The 21679-nt window shown below is 36.5% G+C and overlaps 1 protein-coding gene across 1 annotated transcript in view; it reads left to right on the forward strand.

Annotated features, from left to right (window-relative positions):
• The first annotated feature begins 1047 nt into the window (after nt 1-1047).
• LOC145685652 (very low-density lipoprotein receptor-like) overlaps nt 1048-21679 on the forward strand; it is a 201032-nt gene continuing 180400 nt past the window's right edge. The window contains exon 1 of the mRNA XM_081758044.1: nt 1048-1177. Coding sequence (XP_081614170.1) covers nt 1120-1177 — 58 coding nt within the window. The 5' untranslated portion in view covers nt 1048-1119. The remainder of the gene's footprint in view (nt 1178-21679) is intronic.

The raw sequence follows: 21679 nt of genomic DNA on the forward strand, positions 1-21679 counted from the left end.
ATAATAATAATAATAATAATAATAATAATAATAATAATAATAATAATAATAATAATAATAGTAGTACTATCATTGATAATAATTATATTGTCTATGCAGCATATTTGAAGAAAGTACTTGAAACTACACACAGCATTTGGCTCGATTTGACTCGACTCGACTCGAAACTCGAGTCAAATTCGAGTCGAGTTGGAGTAAATATTTCGAGTCGATTTCTCGAGTCGAGCTTAAAGATGTCTGTTTCGAGTCGAGTCGAGTTTCAATGAAAACTCGCTCGTACCCATCCCTACTCACACCAGAGAAGAGGGTTCTGTTACTGTGTCGACTTGTCTGCAGTATCATGTTTCGCCGAAGTATTCAGATTTTTATACACACACTACTTATGAATGCTGTAGAGAGACTACACAATCTATCTTCATTAGTTTACAATGAAGATCCTGAGCCAACATTAAGTCAGTTGTCCTATTTGATGAATGAAACAGCACCGAGTATGCAAAATATATGCAGAATACATCGGAAACTGCTATTATATATATGCAGAATAGTAAAGAGAAAAAAATCGGATTCCTTTTCTCATGTGGTCCTTCTAAGACAAAGGTCGGAACCAAATGAGTCCCTCCTAACCAGTTCACCTACTTTGAAGGTCAACAAGATTTTAAAAACAAAACAGAAGCCTTAGGTTTATTTATCCGTTATATTGTCGCTTGGTGTGCTTACTTATTGTCATACTACTTTTATAATCGGTTTATGTAGTAGCAAAAATACCAGGAATTTTGCATCCATCTATTCGGCTTTTAACGAGATGCAATTGAAAAGGTCCAGATTGTAAGATGATAGAAGTTTCAAAACAGAGGCGGATGAAAAAAAAAAAAAATACTTGCGCAAGCGCGTCTTAAATTTCAATCGTTCCCCCCTCCTCCTTTTTCTCTCCAACCAAACTATGAAGTCTCACTTTGTGTTGAGAGACGCGAGTTTCCCTCGACCGACAGCGCTTAGTTCGCGAATTGCCCTTGTTTCGTCCGGTAGCGACAGGCAGTGCTCGTCGTTGTTTTCTTGCTTTTTAGCCGAGAGTTACCGAACTTGTTTCCGACACGTGAAGAGAGAGATTTCACATCGCACATGGCGAGTACCACCCGCAACACAGTTGCATCGCTAGCGATCATGTTGACAGCAACAGGTACGTGAGTTCGATGCTCGATCAAGGTCAATATAAATATGAAAATAAACTCGCGTGATTTTAAGTTTACTTGTTTTACATATACATATGTGTTTTATTTTTATTACGAACGAATGAAGTTTTGGTTTCAATATTCAAGAATTGCTGCTTGTGTGATGCTTTCTCATTCGGAGTTTTACCATATTAAGTGGAGATGTTGACTGAGTGGTAGAGCTCAGTGCATGGGGTCCCCGGTTCGATCCCCAGCCACTTAAGTTTCTGGTGAACCACGTCATGTCCTTGGAGTTTTTCGGGTACTCCCGTTTCCTTCCACAGTCTCATTCCACCAATTCTTCCATTATCATTGACGTGCCTTAATCATTCTAGCCTAACGAACGTAATCGTGGGACGTTAAAGTGAAATTTTCATTTCCTTTCTTTAGTTCTATATCCTTCTTTTTAAGCCACTGAGGCAATATGAGGCTAGGGTGTACAAGTTTTACGTGGACCAGAGCTTACATATACTGTCACCGGGAATTGAACCAAAGAATAATGAAATCACTACCATTTAGCCGCTAGCTTTCTAGTCTTGAAATGGATGCTCTCGTTCACAGTGCACAAGTAATCCTTGACTCTGTTCCCAATTTTCTATATAGACCTAGAGTCCTAAAACCATTCAAGAACTATTTGAATTATAAGGTCCAATGGATCTAGCCCGGGGCCGGGGGCCCTAAATCCCCCAATTGTTTTAGTGACAAAAATAATTTAAACTATTAATTATATATTTTTGAAAGTTTATAGTAAGTTCATAATATATCTTTCATAATCTGGGTTCTGGCTGCCCCACCCCCGTTTTTACTTTCTAGATCCGCCACTGATAAGGTCCAAACCTCAAGACTAAAACGCAAGAAATGTCACTAGGAATCCCTATGCTGATTTCACATCCCCTAATGGAACATCGGGTTGTTTCTATGCTGAAGATCCATTTTTTAAAAATAGCTTTACCAGGGGTGCCCACAAGGGGGAGCTATGACGCAAAGTGCGTCATTGAAATATTTGGGGGGGGGGTAAAAAATCTGTATAAATATGTTTGAGGGAGTGTAAAAATTAATCGAAAAGAAGATTTTTTCATGGAAGAACACCTACGGGTAGACAATCGGGGGGGGGGGGGGGGGGGGTGCGTCATGGACATAAGAGGTGTGGGCACCACTGGCTTTACAATCCCTTTTTAACACGGAGAATAAATGAAACCTGAATTAGAGTTGAAAATATAGTCGATTTTTGAAGGCATTTGTCTGAGTCTTGGTTCGATCTCATGGTTGAGAAAATATTTCTAATATTTTATTTACGTTTTTATACAACATGGGGGTTATCAAGGATAAGAGTTACTATTGGAGCTGAATGCGAGCAGCAGTACTTAGGTTTCTCTACAAACGGTTTATTCTATTTGGGGTTTGAACCTGGGAACTTGTGGACCAAAAATGAGAACTAGAGTCATTGAATGACAGGAGTAACCCACGTGACATACGATACATTTGCTTATACTGTGTATTCCTGTAGATAGCATGTCTAGGGTTTTCTTGGGGTTTTCAAGTTTCCTCCCTTGTTTTCATTCTACCATTATTTCATGATCATTTAGGATAGCACGATGGCTCAGCGGTATAGCGCTTACCCTCTGGCGCTTGGGGTCTCTGGTTCGATCCTCTTCCAAGTGAGTTTGTGGTGGAAACATCGTGTCTGTGGGTTTTCTCAGTGGGTTACTCCGTTTCCTTCCACTTTCTCATTCCACCTACTCTTACATCACCATTCATTTGCTTTAATGATCGTCACCCTTAGACAAAAAGGCATATTCGTAGGACGTTAAACTCAAAGATTTCAAGGATTTCATTATATGATTATGTACTTCCATTAAGAGTCTTCATCCCGGCGAGGGGCCGCGGTGGCTCAGTGGTAGAGCGTTCACCTCTGGTGCTTGTGGTCCCTAGTTCGATCCCAGCCCCCGCCAAGTGAACTTTGTATTGGACAAACACCGTGTGCGTGGGTTTTCTCGGGTTCTCCCGTTTCCTCCCACTTTCTTCATTCCACCATTTCATTCATTACTCATAATTACCGTCTCCTTTAGCCTAACCGGCATAATCGTGGGACGTAAAACTCAAAGATTTCATTTCATTTTCATTTTTTTTCCATCCCGGCGAAATTAAAATACCGCTAATTTTACAGTAATTATGTGATATCTTCAAATAGATAGAAGATAATCGAAATGTGGAACAAGAGCGCCCTAGACAATATCATTTTACATGAGAAACCGTTATCACGACTCACTTATCTGCTTTCGTTTTCGAGCCATTTTGAAAATTGGCATTTATTTTCGCGTTTCTAAACAGCTGAAAACATAAAGCCACTAGGTGACTTGTGATAACGGTACCTCACGCAAAATAATATTATCTAGGGCGCTTTTGTTCCATATTTCAATTATCTTTTATCTATTTGAAGATATCACATAATTACTGTAAAATTAGCGGTATTTTAATTTTGCCGGGATGAAGACTCTTAATCAATCTTGTCCTTTAGCTTAAAGGACATAATCGTTGGATCTACGAGTAAAAGAAGAAATAAAAATTTATTTTTTTTTCATTTGCTTTTTCTTCTGTTGAACAGCGAGGTTATGAAAGACGAAATTATTATTCCTGTAGCCCCCTCACCATGCAGAGGTTTGATCATGGCCTAATTGAAAAGTAAACGACTCGTTTTCCAATATCATCTTACCCAGGAATGGCCATAGCCCAAGAAAATATATCGCCTTCAAGAGATAAAGTAGTTTGTAATGGACAGCATCGTATCCGTGGGTTGTCTCAGGGTTCTCCCTTTTCTCCCACATTCTGATTAATTATTCCATTATATTTTACTATCATTAATTACCCCCATCGCATCTCCTGTAGCTTAAAGGACATAAGTGTGGCTCCATTATTATTATTATTATTATTATTATTATTATTATTATTATTATTATTATTATTATTATTATTATTATTATTATTTATTATTATTATTATACAAGATGGATGCATCACGAGACTACACCACAAATTCAGATGAGATGAAGTTATAGAATCTCACGTGATCAATTAAGATTTGAAAAATATAATCTTTAGTTTTACGTCCCACGATTATGCGGGTTAGCCTAAAGGAGACGGGGATGATGAGAGGTGAAGGAAATGGTGGAATGAAGAAAGTGAGAGGAAACGGGAGAACCCTGAGAAACCCATGAGCACGGTGTTTGTGCACCACAAAGTCCATACGGCACGAGCTGGGATCGAAGCAGGGACCCCAAGCACCGGAGGTGAACGCTCTACCACTGAGTCACCGATCCCCTCAAATAAGGTTTGGATCAATGGTCACTCTTGGCTACACACACACACACACACACACACACACACACACACACACACACACACACACACACACATACATACACATATATATATATGCACAAATACACACACACACACACGCTTCTTATTAGTGAAGGGCATGGTGGGCATGTTAAAACTCTTGCCTCTGGTGCGTGAAATCCCTGGTTCGATCCGAGCGACGTAAGTGTGTGGTGGACATCATCGCGTCCGAGAATTTTCCTTCCGCATTTTCGTTTCACCGATCCCTCTATCATCGTTTACTTGTCTTAATTATCCGTCTCTCTTAGTCTAAAGAGCAGAATCGTGGGACGTTAAACTAAAAGATTTCATTTCATTTTTAAATTTATTAACTACTGCGCTATTCATGAAACAAACAAAAAATCAAAATCTCTAAAGTTATAATATGTTTCCTTATTTTCCTAGAATTAGTTTCCTTTCCTAGAATTCTGCATGCAATAGTGTTCCCCATTAGACCAAAGTTGGAGTTCTGTCGTCTCAAAGCATGGTGAGAAAATGCCATCTCCTTTTGAAGAGGATAACTCTTTCTATCGGAAGAGTTGAGTCTCGTCCAGTGTTTCTTCCAGACCTGTTTTTTTTTTTGGGTGGCATTGCCCCCCGGAGCCCTAGGAGTGACCCGTAGACCAAAATAATACGTCTATAAATAATAATAAATAAATAGAATAATATCAGCAGTGCCCCCGGAATACCCGGAATGCCCCCCCCCCGGAACATTGTTTCTGAATGAAACACTGGTCTCGTCTCATCTCGTGGGCCACTGAGCTGCAATGGAGAGAGAAAAGGATATTGTGTTCTGAGTTACATAGATTATCCACATAAAGATTTTTCTTGTATCAATATTCCGTTGATACGAATTTAGCACCTATTGATGTAACTAAGATATTTTACTAGGGAAAGCAATTATCCCTTCCTCTGATACGGAGTATGGTGGCTCAGTGGTAGAGTGCTTACCTCTGGTACGTGAGGTCCCTGATTCAATCCCCGGTCAAGTAAGCTTGTGGTGGACAACATCGTGTCGGCGGATTTTCTCGGATATTCCTCTTTCCTTCCACATTTTCATTCCAACAATTCTTCCATCATTATTCACTTACCTTAAACATCCGTCTCCCTTAGCATAATCGTGGGATGTTAAGAGTCTTCATCCCGGCGAAATTAAAGTACCGCTAATTTTACAGTAATTATGTGATATCTTCAAATAGATAAAAGATAATTGAAATATGGAACAAGAGCGCGCTAGACAATATTATTTTGCGTGAGGTACCGTTATCACAAGTCACCTAGTGGCTTTCCGTTTTCAGCTGTTTAGAAACGCGAAAATAAATGCTGATTTTCAAAATGGCTCAAAATCGAGAGCAGATAAGTGAGTCATGATAACGGTTTCTCATGTAAAATAATATTGTCTAGGGCGCTCTTGTTCCACATTTTGATTATCTTTTATCTATTTGAAGATATCACATAATTACTGTAAAATTAACGGTATTTTAATTTCACAGTGTAAGATCGAATCTTTAGGCTACACTAATCATTTCTTTATTAAACAAGTATAGTTTGATTAAGAAATTGTACTGATGTATGTCGAATTCCGAAGTTTGGGACCAGTGGATCTCCCGCTGGATACGCCCCTGGTGGACTGACTACCTAGTAAATAGTTCACTCATAGCTGAGGCAAGTGGTCAAGACAGTTGGTGTTATGTATTGCAGAAATGTTTGCCTTACTTGCGTCACAGAAAGAGAAAGACAAGGATTGCTTGTGCATCTCGTCATGTTTGCTGTTTAATCTTTCCAAGAATCAAGTACATTTTAATTAACAGTGCATCAGCAGCCTGTATGCAAACATATTTATATCATCACCGTCATATTCCTCTACTTTTAGAAACATGTGCGCAATCATATTTTTATTTTCAGTGCTGAAGGCTTCAGGAGGATTCGCAAATCAGGATTTGTGTATACACATATTAAACCTTTGGAGACGACTATTTTAAACCAATCTTTCTTTAGAGAAAAAAGAAGAAAGAAAAATAAACTATTTTAAATCTGAATTGTTATTATATTGCAATACATAGAATAACTTATTTGACAATTTAAATTCTCTCCGTCTCCGTCTCGATGTTCTGTTTATATACCATACCTGCCATCAACGGATTGACTGGTTGCTTGTTTATATACCAAGCCCGCCCTGAACGGATTGACTATGTGCTTATATACCGCATCTGTCCTCAATAAAATTGACTTATTGTGTGTTTATATACTACATCTGCCATCAAAAGATTAACTGATCATGTGTTTATATACCACATATACTATCAATTAGTTGAATTATTGTGTTTATATACCACATTGGCTATGAATGGATTGACTGATTGTGTGTTTATATACAACACCTGCCCTTAATAGATTGACCGTGTGCTTATATACCACACCCGCCTTGAACATAGTGACTGATTGTGTTTATATACCATACTTGCCTTGAATAGATTGACTGATTGTGTTAATATATCACACCTGCCCTCAATGAATTGATTGTTGTATGTATATACCGCATCTTCTCTCAATAAGTTGACTGATTGTGTGTTTACATACCACCTACATCAACAAATTGACTGAATGTGTTTATATACCACAATGTTATCAATGGATTGACTGATGATGAGTTTAAATACCACACTAACTATGGACGGATTGGCTGTGTATTTATATACCACGTCTGTCTCCAAAGGTTTTCCCTTTACGGACATCTATTAACCGTTCTTCAAAGATGCAAAATAAATGGACACCTTAAAATCAATGTATGCCTATAATTGAGTAATAAATGACTCATTGCTAAATTAAGGGCAAATGAGAATAATAAATCACACTCATCCTTTCCAATTAAACGTTTTTATATACCAGACCTTCCTCAGCTGAACGATCATGTGTATATATGCCACACTTGTTAAAGGTTAATACGGTAAACTTTAATTTTTTCCATAATATCTTCTAGAAGAGGGGAGCAGTGAAATCCCCTTGTATACGTCACTGATGCAATTCCAACTAAAGAAATTTAACTACAGATGTAACAAATTCTTCATTGCAATACAAAAAAAAAAAAAAAAGAAAAAAGAAAAGAAAAAGAAAAGAAAGAAAGAAAAAGAAAATGGTATGATATACAAAATTTTCATTAGTATTATCGAATATCTAATTAAAAATTTGTGATCGAGTCCAAGGTTAAGATTAATTTTTTTTATAAATATATTACTTGAAAATTTCAATGACTTAAGTTTTAAAAAAGCTTTCTAGGTCCGTGGTAATGCTTTTATCTCTAGTTTCAATGTTTGAAGGATCCTTGAGTTGATTCTACCCCATGTGAGTTTGACGTTGACATTATATTGTGGCTTGTTTCTTCTCGTGGTTCCTTCATTTCTTTTTATCTTCCCATTCTACCACTTCTTCCCATTATGAGAATATTAAAGCTACGTGTAATGATGTATACATATGGTATTTTTCAACTTCTATCACGCAGTCTTAAGAGTAACTAGCTGAACCTGCGCTCTCTACACAGCGCATCATTCACATATGAGTGTGAATCTCTTTATCATTCCTCATGACACCTGAACATATCCCTTTACAGTCACAAATGGAAGACATATTGATAAAAGTCCGCAAGAGATACCATAAAGGGAAGATTTTTTTTTTCGATTATTTTTTCAATATCTCACACCGCTTGCAAGATTTGAATCTACTTACAGTTGGAGTTTCTAATTCATGTATGATCAGTGTTTTCCTTCTTCTTGCATGCAGTATGTAATAAGTAAATACATTGCACACACAATTAATTATAATGTCAGTGATATATGGTATTCATTGGACAAAACACTCCAAACAATAAAGAGTCATCTTGGACTGGAGAGATGATTATACTTCGTTTTTCGTTATCATTTGACCATGAAACAAATGCCGGAGAGGTATAGTAACCCCATATACAAATCTGTGGTGTTGGAATGTATAAGTCGTAGGATATGCTTTTTTTTTAAAAAAAAGTACTTCCAGTGCAGTAGCGTACGCAGGAATTTATTTCGGGGTGTCCAAACTCAATATGAGAGTATTTTATATTAAAATTCTGAAAATTGTCCCTAAAATTAGGCTAAATTTACACAAAAGTCAAAATTTCGGGTTGGGGTACGGACCCCCTGGAGCCAGCCCCTGTGTACGTCCCTGTTCTAGTGTACCCCTAAAAAATGTAATAAAGAAATAGCGACCATTTTTTAAAAATTCAATTAGAACTGAACAATCTACATAAAATTTGCAATCGATCAGTGAAAATGGCATCTTTCTAAAGCATATGGTTCCCGAGAACTCACTGTCGAAATGATTGGCCACAAACATAGAAATCTAACATTTTAATATGTAGATATTTAACATATTTAGTACGGTTCTCGTAGTCAAAGTATGATTGTTTGGTACCTTGCATACAGTTTTTAAACTATATTGGCAATCCTGTGTACTCTACTCATATTGTTAAATGCCTTTATAGCACGAACGTCTTCATTTGTTCATTGAAATTTAGTGAACCGAGGCTATATGAGACACGGATTTACAGTTGAAAGTGGAATCCGAACCACTAATGCGTTGTATATTCTCCACCGTGAATTGAACCTGGGACTATGTGGACTAAAGACGTGCACTCTAGCCGCTAGAGTTACGAAAAGACCTACGCTATATATCGTTTTGCTGTCTTTATCAGTGTTGCCAACGTGAAACTTTATAAAATTTCATCCCAAAACTCAGAAATTCACATTTTGCTCTTAAATTTCCAACGCGCTATACTAATTACAACAATTTCAAACTTTTATCAAATATGAAAATTGAAATAGTATATGTCGCTTACTTTCGTCAATATTTGAGTGAATTATTCGTAAATTTCGATCTTGTAAATTTATCAAATAGTTGATGAATAAGTATTTTTCTTAATTAAAGGAGACTATTGAAAAGGTTGATAAACACAACACGCTCACCACATTTTGTTGTCAGAGTTTAGTATGTTCATCATGCTTTTCTGCTATTATCTTCTACTGAACGCAACGAAACTAGACAGACTTCATTCTTCAGATATTTCATGTGAGATATTGTAGTAATTGTCTCTTTCTCGTTTGGTAATTTATTTTCTTGTTTTATTATTATTATTATTATTATTATTATTATTATTATTATTATTATTATTATTATTATTATTATTATTATTATTATTATTATTATTATTAATTTCAGATCAGAATTTACAATCCTTGGCGCTTGTTTTTGGAAATTCACAAGTTAGTGCATAAATCGCTTCTACACTAACAAGCGCTTTCAAATAACACAATTTGGCAATTACACTAATTTTATGTTTATTTAAGCGTCATTAGCCTACTTGCCGCTCATAGAGAATTTTGTTGGGGTCGATGAAATAAATAAATGAAATATCCCATACATGCTGACAATTTTGACGAAAATACTCTTTATCCTTATTCAAGAAATTGTCAAAAAAGCACCATTGAATGCATTTTTCACACAAGTTTGGCAGCTCTGCTTTTCATTCATTGTTTTGGTACACGGACACTACCTCGTGGCTAAAATATTACCGCCAAAATCCTGCGCGAGCCAAAATTCGTGCGGCCAAAACATAGCAGACAAACCTTACCTGCCTAAATCTTCCGCAGAAAAAAAAAAAAACTTATGGGTGAAAACCTCCTTTGGACAAAATCTCTCATGGAAACTTCGCGCGATGAAACCTCTTCATAACCAGTACAAAATGTTTCATATATACACAAGCGCGGATCCAAGGGTGGCTATAGGAGCTATAGCACACCCTTGACGCTCAGGTATACACTGGATAAAATGGGCTTCAATCCTACTTTACACTGGATAAAGCGGCAAACTATGGTTTAGCCTCTCCCTTGGTCATATCCTGGATCCGCGGCTGTATATATTTCTTCTTCCCCACAGCCATACGTTTCCCACAAAACAATAGACTTCTCTCAACGAAGGCTATTTACCTCCTATTGTTTCCGAAAAGGAAAATAAAATCATCGAGAAATATACATATAAAGGAATCACACCTACAACTTTTTCTCTTCTGTGCAATGCAGAGATTTTAAGACTTTTTAAAATATGACAGAATTGACGAAATACAAATCTATTCTTCATAATACCAGTAAACTATTGTAAAATAATGAGACCGGAATCGCATATAATTGAACAGCGCCTTAGTACGAATTTCTATACGTTCTTTAGCTTTCCATACCCTGTGAAACTTGTCTTTGACGTGAGTTACTATAAGCCTTGACGTAATAACCCTGACCTAACATGTGGCAGAGCATTCCATTTAAGAGCTAGTGGTCCAACTAATTTTTACGATCATTTTGCCTACAGACAAAGTATTATTCAACAGAAATCTCGTTCTCGTTTCTCTTTCACTATTCATTCTTAAATTGACGCAATTATCCGCACATCATCAATCTGTTAGAGGGAAAAGGTGCCGGTATGGAAATGCTATATTCTTTCGATCATAAATTATATACAATAATTAAAACAAAAAGAGTTCGACTGTAAGTCTTATTTTTAATTTAATGTTATCAAAATGGTGTTTATTTACAACTATTAGACAAGCTAGAAAATGGGGGATCAAAATAATAAATAAACAAAAATGGAACGCACAAGTATGCAAGTGATTAATGTTCCTGCTTCGCAATTTAAGAGGTTCCAAGGTTAAATCCGGTAATGAGGTTTATCGAGAGCAATTCTTTAGTTCCACTTGGTGAATGTGGAAATGATAATTATATTTAAACACAGTCGTTGGCCAACTTACTTTCCATTCGTTCTTACTATTCGTGTATGCTAGTGATTTCACTGTAAACTGTCTTTATATATAATATCCGAGCCAGGGGCACACCCACGGGTGATGGTCACCGGGTACGTCCCTCCAAATATACTTCCGAACCCAACATACATTTGTACATTTTCTCAATAAAACTATACTTGTTGACAGAGAAATGATTGATGTAGCATGAACATTTGATCTTACACTCACCTGTACTCTTTCTCTTATAAAAAAAATAGTCTACATCTATCATTTTTTCCTGAAAATAAAAGATGGAAGTATTTACTTACCCGTTCAGTGCTACGTAGATATAGTGACCCCCCCTCACTCCCTAACAAAATTTCTGCATGCTCGCCTGATCTGAACAATTGTTAAATAAGGTCTGCCCGCTGACCTAGTGTCTATAGATCATACGTCTTTGGCACACATGATTCGAATTTTAATTTCTGATAGACAGCACTAAAAATGGAAAGCATTATGGTGATTCGGATCGCATTAAACAGTAGGTCCGAGTTTCGTATAGTTTTAGGGCTGAAATTGGTCACTAGACCTCTACAAATAACAACAATTGTTAAATAAATAAAATAATGGAATGATAATGTAGGAATGCATCATTTTCATTTTAAGGCCGTATCCAGAAATTGGATTGATTGGACAATTATTGGAAAAGAAAAACTTTAAAGTATTAGAAAAGGTCTTATTCCTGTAACTTTTAATTTAAGAGCGAATGACAGTTTAAATTCTCTATTTTCTTATCTTAGACTAACCAACCACTAACATGAGAGCCCTTACGGGTCTGATCCGCTCCAGCGCCATCTGTTAGCGATCGGCAGAACTAAGTCCAGTCTAGTGACTAACACGTGATCAGGCCGGAGGGCCTCGCTCTGTCTCTACCAGGCCTATCAGGAGTTTTCTAGACCATAGTGGCCGTCACGTCTGTTATTCACGTGAATCCCCAGTTTGCCTCACGACGCTGGGTGGACACCGAAAATTTTGAAGCATCGGCCTGGAATCGAATCCGGGATCACGCTCTAACTACGAAACTGTCGTTTGTTTGCTTGTTTGTTTGTAGGATAGAGAAGGAATTTGTTCCACTTAAATCCATTATATCCTGTAGGTTATGCAGCACGGCACGCTTCTGGAGTATTTTGGGTTGCATACCGCATAGGGACATTTATTTATTTTTATATTTATGGTGCTCTTCTTATGCTATATTTTCCCTTACTTTCAGTATGTTTGATGTGTTTTCAAGTAGGATCCAGCACCACAGTTAGAAGTATGGGTATTACTCTTAGGAGCATGTGTTCCACTATCATTAGAAATTACTTCGCAGTGTATTTTTTTTTTTGTCTTACACATAAAGAGTGCCCCATCAAGAACGCAACTTTTGAAATGACAGCCATTTCCGTTCTAGTAGTTGATAACACTGAACGTTTTTCATCTGTTGTCTGTGGTCAGTAGACACACAGTAGCGAATAACGCATGATCGTAATCTGTTCTCTGTACGGATAAGAATGGATCACTTCACGACGCAACAACGTGTTGTCATAGTTGTACGTCGTGAAGAGTGTGTTGTCATAGCGCTCCATTCCTACTCGTATAGAAAACAGAAGACGATCAAGCGCTGTTCGGCGTTATGTGACTTCTAACCACAAAGACAACAGATGAAAATCGTATAACGTCCAGTGCTGCCAACCTACTAGAACTAAAAAAAAAAATAGCGGGGATTTCAAAAGTTACGCTCTGTAAGGAACGCCCGTTGCAATACACGAATAAATCATATGTCCAGCAGGCCAAAAACTATTAGTTCTATAGTAGCAACGCACAACATATTTTTTACCATTGCAAAATCTATTTTCTTGGCTTTCTTTAAAACTACATATGAGAATCTCCCGTCAAATATGTGATTTTGTTCAGCTCAATGTATACAGTGATATATGCCTCAACTCCACACAACATTATCCTTAAGAGTCTTCATCCCGGCGAAATTAAAATACCGCTAATTTTACAGTAATTAGGCGATATCTTCAAATAGATAAAAGATAATTGAAATGTGGAACAAGAGCGCCCTAGACAATATTATTTTGCGTGAGGTACCATTATCACAAGTCATCTAGTGGCTTTCCGTTTTCAGTTGTTTAGAAACGCGAAAATAAATGCCGATTTTCAAAATGGCTCGAAATCGAAAGCAGATAAGTGAGTCATGATAACGGTTTCTCATGTAAAATAATATTGTCTAGGGCGCCCTTGTTCCACATTTCGATTATCTTTTATCTATTTGAAGATATCACATAATTACTGTAAACTTAGCGGTATTTTAATTTCGCCGGGATGAAGACTCTTAAGCAAAGATTAAATTTTAATAGTTAACCGTAATCTTGGGTTAATATATCTCATTAATTATATGGGGTACTCTCATCTTAATAGGTTTACCATCAAAATCTTTATAAGAACATACTTTAGTATTATAAGAAATCCGTTATCCGGACAGCGGTATATTGTACAAATATACGGAATCCTTATGTTTACAACACCGTGTGCGTGGGTTTTCTCGGGGTTCTCCCGTTTCCTCCCACTTTATTCATTCCACCATTTTCATTCATTTCTCACAATCACCGTCTCCTTTAGCCTAACCGGCATAACCGTGGGACGTAAAACTAAAAGATTTCATTTCATTTTTCCTTATGTTTACTATGGAAATCTGTATGGATTATATGTTATCCGTATGCTACATAAATACTGCGCTTTTCCACCTTAGATGTTACATCATGCCGTTGCAGGATGTTTGAAATCTAACGGTCTTCCGTATATTACATACGTCAGCTATATGCTATATAGTTTCGTTCATCTGTATGTAAGATTCTGACTACTTGTATAAACTTCTTTCTTTCGTACGGAAAGTACGGAACACTTGTATAGAAAATATGTATAAAACACACTTTTCAGTTACACGTTTCCTGTACCCTTAAGTGCAAAAACTACATGATTTACGTATGTAATTTACGTATTTACGTATGCTCCGTAGGTTTTTTTTCAGTGTACTCTCTTTTTAATAATGGACGTGGTTATTGTAAAGCACTGGTCATCGAACTTATGAAGGTTCTGAGCTGCCGTTCCGTTTTCAAAAGCTACCGTGAGCTATAAACCAAAACGACTACCAGCTTTGTTTTTTATTAAAAAAAAGAAATCTTACATTTGTTTATTACCTGAAAACTTGAGGAATCAAAGTTAGCCAATCAGAGCGTTAACACGATCTACTGAAAGTGACGCCGGGTGCAACTTGTAGCCCGCGATCGACGGCTTGGCGATCACTGTTGTAGATCACAATTTCTACGTTTACTCAAAATTATATATATACATACATATATATATATATATACATATATATATATATATATATATATATATATATATATATATATATATATATATATATAATTTCTCGAAAACTACGCATGAGGATTTACATCCGTTAATATCATTTTGTGTAGCTCAGTGAGATTTATCAATTGGTATGTTGGACACCTTCCGACATTATTTTACACTTATAATATTCTAGCTTGCTATAAAGTAAAGGTATCCTCTTCAAAAACTGTGAACGCTACATGATCCTTTCTTTTTTCCACGACAAAGACAAAATGTCAAACATGTAGCACACTACTAGATAAAGCAAGCGAGGACCAGTATACGATTTCCAGTTCTTTTAAACAGACGTCAAAATAACATCGGTTAAAATAAGATATAATCAGTTTGACCTGTACGTGGGCCTATAGAAATATTTTTGCGATTATCTCCAAGAACCTTTCGCAGTATTTTGATACAATATTCACTAATCGAATAAGCTCATACATATATAATATTTTGCCAAGAAATTTTATTACGTATAGAATACTTCTTAAAAATTCATAATTAATTAATTATTAAATTATACTTGTTTATTTGTTTGAAAGATAGAAAAAGAATAAATTACATGCACCTACATTCGTAAAATCCTGTAGGTTATGCAGTACCGTACGTTTCTCGAGTACTTTGGGTTGCATACCAAATAGGGTATATTATAAAATAAAGCTAAATTATAAATACTTATTACAAATGGTGCCTTCTATTCATAAATTCAGGGAGCACGGTAGCTAAGTGCTAGAGAGCTTACCTCTGGTGCTTGCAGTTCCTGGTTTGATCTCCGGCTAAGTAAGTTAGTGCTGGACAACATTGTGTCTATGGGTTTTCTCGTGATACTCCCATTTCCTACCCTATTTTCATTCCATGAATTCTTCCATCTTTATTTTCTTGCCTTAATTATCCGTCTTGCTTTGTGTAACGGACATAATTATGAAACCTTAAACTGGAACAAAAAGATTATTAATAATTTCACAAATTATGTCTATCAGCAGCTTGCTAACTCTTCACGCTCTCTTCCCTCTTCAGATAGGAAACTACTGCATTAAAATTTCTTGTCTGAGAAATTCAGACAAAATATTGTACTAATTCTGTTCTTCATCATAAAGTTCGTACTGATCACTGTTGATAATTTCATATGTAGCATATTACTTTGTAACCCATCTGACAAAAATGACGACAGAAATACGTCATCTTTTTCTCAAGCATTGACTGCTTAATTGTAGTTTCATGTCGCTTCTGTTTTTAGCGTCAAAGCTATACTAAATACACGTTCAGTAAAAGCGTACTTTAGTTACTTTGTCACAATAACGCACTATGTATAGCACTAATTTCCAACTCAATACTCTCTAACGTCACAGTTTGCTGCTTTCTTTCTCAAAAAACTACAGGGATAAACCAAGTAGTAACAATAATTTCCAACTGAATGCTCTATAACGTCGCAGTTCGCTGCTCTCTTTCTCAGAAAATCACATGGATAAAACAAGGAATAACAATAATTCCCAATTGAATGCTCTGTAAGGTCACAGTACGCTGCTCTCTTTCTCAGAAAACTACACGGATAAAACAAGGAACAAGAATAATTTTCAACTAAATGCTCTGTAACGTCACAATTTGCTGCTGCTCTCACACGGATAAAACAAGGAGCAGCGAGGAAATCTGGCGTTGATGAAGCCGGTGATGACAACCGATGAATAACTCGGTTCACTCGTGGACCATTTACTACTCGTACACTGACATTATTTATTTATTTCTGGATAGTGTTCACGTGTTCGGCGTAGGAGATCCTGGTTTGATTCCCGAAGGAAGCTTATTCCTCCTAATCTACTGTCGTAAATGCGACGCTCATACGTAATATATAGTAATGAGTTTTTATATTGCGTCCCTATCCAGCAACGAGGCTATTAAGGAGGCTAATAAAGCGAGCTCGGAACTACTACCGGAGCTCCTTTGGTACAGTTGTTGGATGTAGCTGAGCATAGGTATTCCCCACGACACTCTTGCATCTCTAAGAGAGCTGAATCACAGAACCATGAACGAACATCTACAATCTTGTTTTTTCTTTTTTTAAATAAAGGTGATCACTTCTTAGAACAAGAATTTTAGAAATCCAAAAATGGATTAAAAGATTGCAATTTTGGATAAGTAGTTTTTAGATTAGGGGCCACAAAATTTATGAATTCCCTTAAATCGAGTTTTCGTATTTTCTATGGAATAATCACATCATACTGAGTTAAATGACAGTTTGGGATTGGCTACACTGTCCAGATATAAGGTGTAAAAGAAAATTTTTGAATGAAATGTTCTGTATATTGGATTTTTTGATCTAAAAGTGAAATGAAATATTTCAGTTTAACAGTTAGGCTAAGGCAGACAGATGATGAAGGCAACTGAATAATGATGGAAGAATTGGTGGAATGAGAAAGTAGAAGGAAATGGAAGTACCCGAAGAAAACTCACGGATACGATGTTTTCCAATAAAACCCCAACTGACCAAAGCAGTATATATATTTTAAAATTATATATTTGTGTTACAGTTTCGACTATGTAACATAGCCTTCCTCAGACACATTATCTATGACTATGTTACATAGAGGATGGCTATGTTACATAGAGGAAGGCTACGTTACATAGAGGAAGGCTACGTTACATAGCTAGAGTAAGGCTATGTTACATAGAGGAAGGCTACGTTATATAGCTAGAGTAAGACTATGTTACATAGAGGAAGGCTACGTTATATAGCTAGAGTAAGGCTATGTTACATAAAGGAAGGCTATGCTACATAGAGGAAGGCTATGTTACATAGCTAGAGTAAGACTATGTTACATAGAGGAAGGCTACGTTATATAGCTAGAGTAAGGCTATGTTACATAAAGGAAGGCTATGCTACATAGAGGAAGGCTATGTTACATAGCTAGAGGAAGGCTATGCTACATAGAGGAAGGCTATGATACATAGCTAGAGTAAGGCTGTTACATAGAGGAAGGCTATGTTACATAGAGGAAGGCTACGTTATATAGCTAGAGTAAGGCTATGTTACATAAAGGAAGGCTATGTTACATAGAGGAAGGCTATGCTACATAGCTAGAGGAAGGCTATGCTACATAGAGGAAGGCTATGATACATAGCTAGAGTAAGGCTATGTTACATAGCTAGAGTAAGGCTGTTACATAGAGGAAGGCTATGTTACATAGAGGAAGGCTACGTTATATAGCTAGAGTAAGGCTATGTTACATAAAGGAAGGCTATGCTACATAGAGGAAGGCTATGTTACATAGCTAGAAGAAGGCTATGCTACATAGAGGAAGGCTATGTTACATAGCTAGAGTAAGGCTATGTTACATAGAGGAAGGCTACGTTATATAGCTAGAGTAAGGCTATGTTACATAAAGGAAGGCTATGCTACATAGAGGAAGGCTATGTTACATAGCTAGAGGAAGGCTATGCTACATAGAGGAAGGCTATGATACATAGCTAGAGTAAGGCTATGTTACATAGCTAGAGTAAGGCTGTTACATAGAGGAAGGCTATGTTACATAGAGGAAGGCTACGTTATATAGCTAGAGTAAGGCTATGTTACATAAAGGAAGGCTATGCTACATAGAGGAAGGCTATGTTACATAGCTAGAAGAAGGCTATGCTACATAGAGGAAGGCTATGATACATAGCTAGAGTAAGGCTATGTTACATAGAGGAAGGCTACGTTATATAGCTAGAGTAAGGCTATGTTACATAAAGGAAGGCTATGCTACATAGAGGAAGGCTATGTTACATAGCTAGAGGAAGGCTATGCTACATAGAGGAAGGCTATGATACATAGCTAGAGTAAGGCTATGTTACATAGCTAGAGTAAGGCTGTTACATAGAGCAAGGCTATGTTACATAGAGGAAGTCAACGTTATATAGCTAGAGTAAGGCTATGTTACATAAAGGAAGGCTATGCTACATAGAGGAAGGCTATGTTACATAGCTAGAGTAAGATTATGTTACATAGAGGAAGGCTATGCTACATAGAGCAAGGCTATGTTACATAGCCGAAACTGTAATACAAACATATAACTTTAGAATATATGTACTGCTTTGGTCAGTTGAAGTTTTGTAGTAATTTTGAATTTCCCAAAGCTACAATAAAGAATTTACACGATGTTTTCCACCACAAACTTACTTGACCGGGGATCCAACCAAGGGCTCAACGCGCCAGAGTTAAGCTTTTAATTTTAGATTTGTTTCAATATACAGATTTTGTTGCATTTGTATTTTTTTTATTTATTTTTTTTATTTTATTTTTTATTTTATTTTTTTTTTAGTATTTCAATATGAAGTCCTCATTAGTTTCATAACGGACCTCTTTCACTTAAATTAATTTTTAAACAACTCTGCACCTATTGAAAATGTTTAGTAGACCTATTTTTTTTTTTGTTCTTAACAGTATGTATAAAAAGAAAAATATGTCTATCAGACCAAAATACAAAATAATATTTAAAAATATTTTCCGGTATTAGATTATAATTATATTTCTCTCTTCGGGTCCGCCGGTTGAAAAATCCAGTTGGATGGAATATTTGTACGGGAAGTATTATAAAACAAATGTTTTCAGTTATACGTTTCCTGAAGGGCGTTACTTAGCTCTCTGTATCAATGATTGAATAATGATCGGTTTTATACGAGAAGCATATCTTGCCAATGGTTACCTTTTCCCAAAGAGACACAATTTCTTGCTTCTTTGGTATTCTTGTTAAGAGTAAATGAAGGCAGTATTCGATCGATGCCAGGATACGGGCGACGTGTCATTGAGTCTTGATACTTTTGTTCCCCACTTCAACATTTGAGGCATCTTTATGTGTTATTGTTTGTTCTGTGGTGTAGGTGTTTTCATCCCTCTTGAAAACTCAGTATTCTTATTCTGAAAGAGAATTAAGGCAATGAAATATGACTCCTCGTTAAACATACAAATCTTCCTACCAACCAAACCACTGTAATTTCCTATACGTAGGATTGCAAGATGATCATCTACACATCCACACACACACTTTGTGGCAAATGTTATCTTCAAAGATAGAAACCACGATAAAAAAAAAAATACTCTCAAATCCTTTACTTCATTAGTTGCATGGAAGGGGTACAAATGTAAATATTATTTGTTCCTCACTCTTCTGTGGCAGGCTTTTCCCGAGGACATATTTTTTTCTTTTACCTTTCACCATTTTTCTGAAACAAGTGTTAAGGTTCTGTTGTAAACGTCATAATTCTATTTCGAACAGTTGTACAGTACAGTTGTCAACATAAATTATGCACTTACCTATATTTATGTTCATCTTTAAATAACAATGATATAAGAAAAGTGAACATTCTTTCTCGTTAACGAAAACTGTTTTGTAATTACTATTCTTTTCTGAGTTATTGAACAAAATAATAGTGCGTTAACTTTAATGGTAGAGTCTGTGCATTGTACTAAAGCTACATTATAAAAAGTCATTACAAATGGTGCTTCATTATTCATCATTTCAGGGCAGGCCCAGACTGCCCCAAGTGGCTAGGCGGCCATCACCGCCCAGACAGGGGCCAAATCAAAAGGGGGCTAAATGAAAATTTTAATAACGAGAGGTGGTCAGTAGGAAAACAAAAAATATGGAAAACGTATGCGGCAGCTAATATTCTTATAAAGACTCACGGCGGAAATTTCCAAACATCAAGCTCTTCGAGCGTTTCATTAAAATATTGTTGCCACTCACGTCTCCTATAAAGTAAAAATGGGCCATGGCAGCTTTAGAGTCATGTCAGTGCAAGCAATAAACAATAGTAAAATCGAACACTCTTCCTATCGCAGAATATAAAAGGGAGCCAAAAGTATAGGGGCCTAACAATACACACTGAGAAAAAAAATTGTAGGTGGTGTACTTAAAAAGGTAGGTTACATGCGTAATTCCTACAGTTTTTGGACTTAACGTACAGCAGACGTATCACTGAAAACGCATGTTTTATAATACTTTCTGTATAAGTGTTCCATCTATATGCACTTTCCGTATGAAACAATGTAGGCGGTCAGGATCTCACGTACAAATGGACGTATATAACATATAGCTGACGAAGGTAGCATAAGTATATGCATGTGATATACGGAAAACTGTTAGGTGTCAGACATCGTGCAACAGCATGATATAACATCTAAGGGCAATACGTATGTAGCATATGGATAACGTAAGGTCCATACTGATTTCTGTAGTAAGCAACAGGATTCCGTATATTTGTACAATATACCGCTGTCCGGAGAGCAGATTTTTCTCAGTGCAGTTCCTCCAAGATTTGGTTTTAGGTCCAGCTAAAATAACAATTTGAAACCAGACAGAAAGAGATCTGAAATCACTTTTGTGATTTCTGATATTACGACGTCGCCTCTGTAACAAGATCCCGTGGTTTTGGCATTGTTGAGTCATTCATGAGTGTTTGCTTTCATCTTTATGAAAATCTTTATGAAGAAAGTGAACCAATGTCCGCCGAGTTGCAAAGTTTGAGAGAGTCTCCGGACTCGATGAAGCCCCCTCTTCATAGGTGCGCCCTTTGTTTAAATAACAGGAATCCAAACATTTTGTTGGCAAAAGTGCCGGTAGTTAGTAAGTTTAGTATGCGTCATTTATCAGAAAGTTTTCATTTTGTAAAATTATTTATATAGAGAGTTCAATGTACAAGAAAATCAAGTCTATTTGGGTCATTTTGGACATATTCCATCTTTAAGAGTCTTCATCCCGGCGAAATTAAAATACCGCTAAGTTTACGTTAATTATGTGATATCTTCAAATAGATAAAATATAATCGAAATGTGGAACAAGAGCGCCCTAGACAATATTATTTTACATGAGAAACC

Source organism: Thermobia domestica, chromosome 5 (genome assembly GCF_964235325.1).
Source record: "Thermobia domestica chromosome 5, izTheDome1.hap1.1, whole genome shotgun sequence".
NCBI lineage: Eukaryota > Metazoa > Arthropoda > Insecta > Zygentoma > Lepismatidae > Thermobia > Thermobia domestica.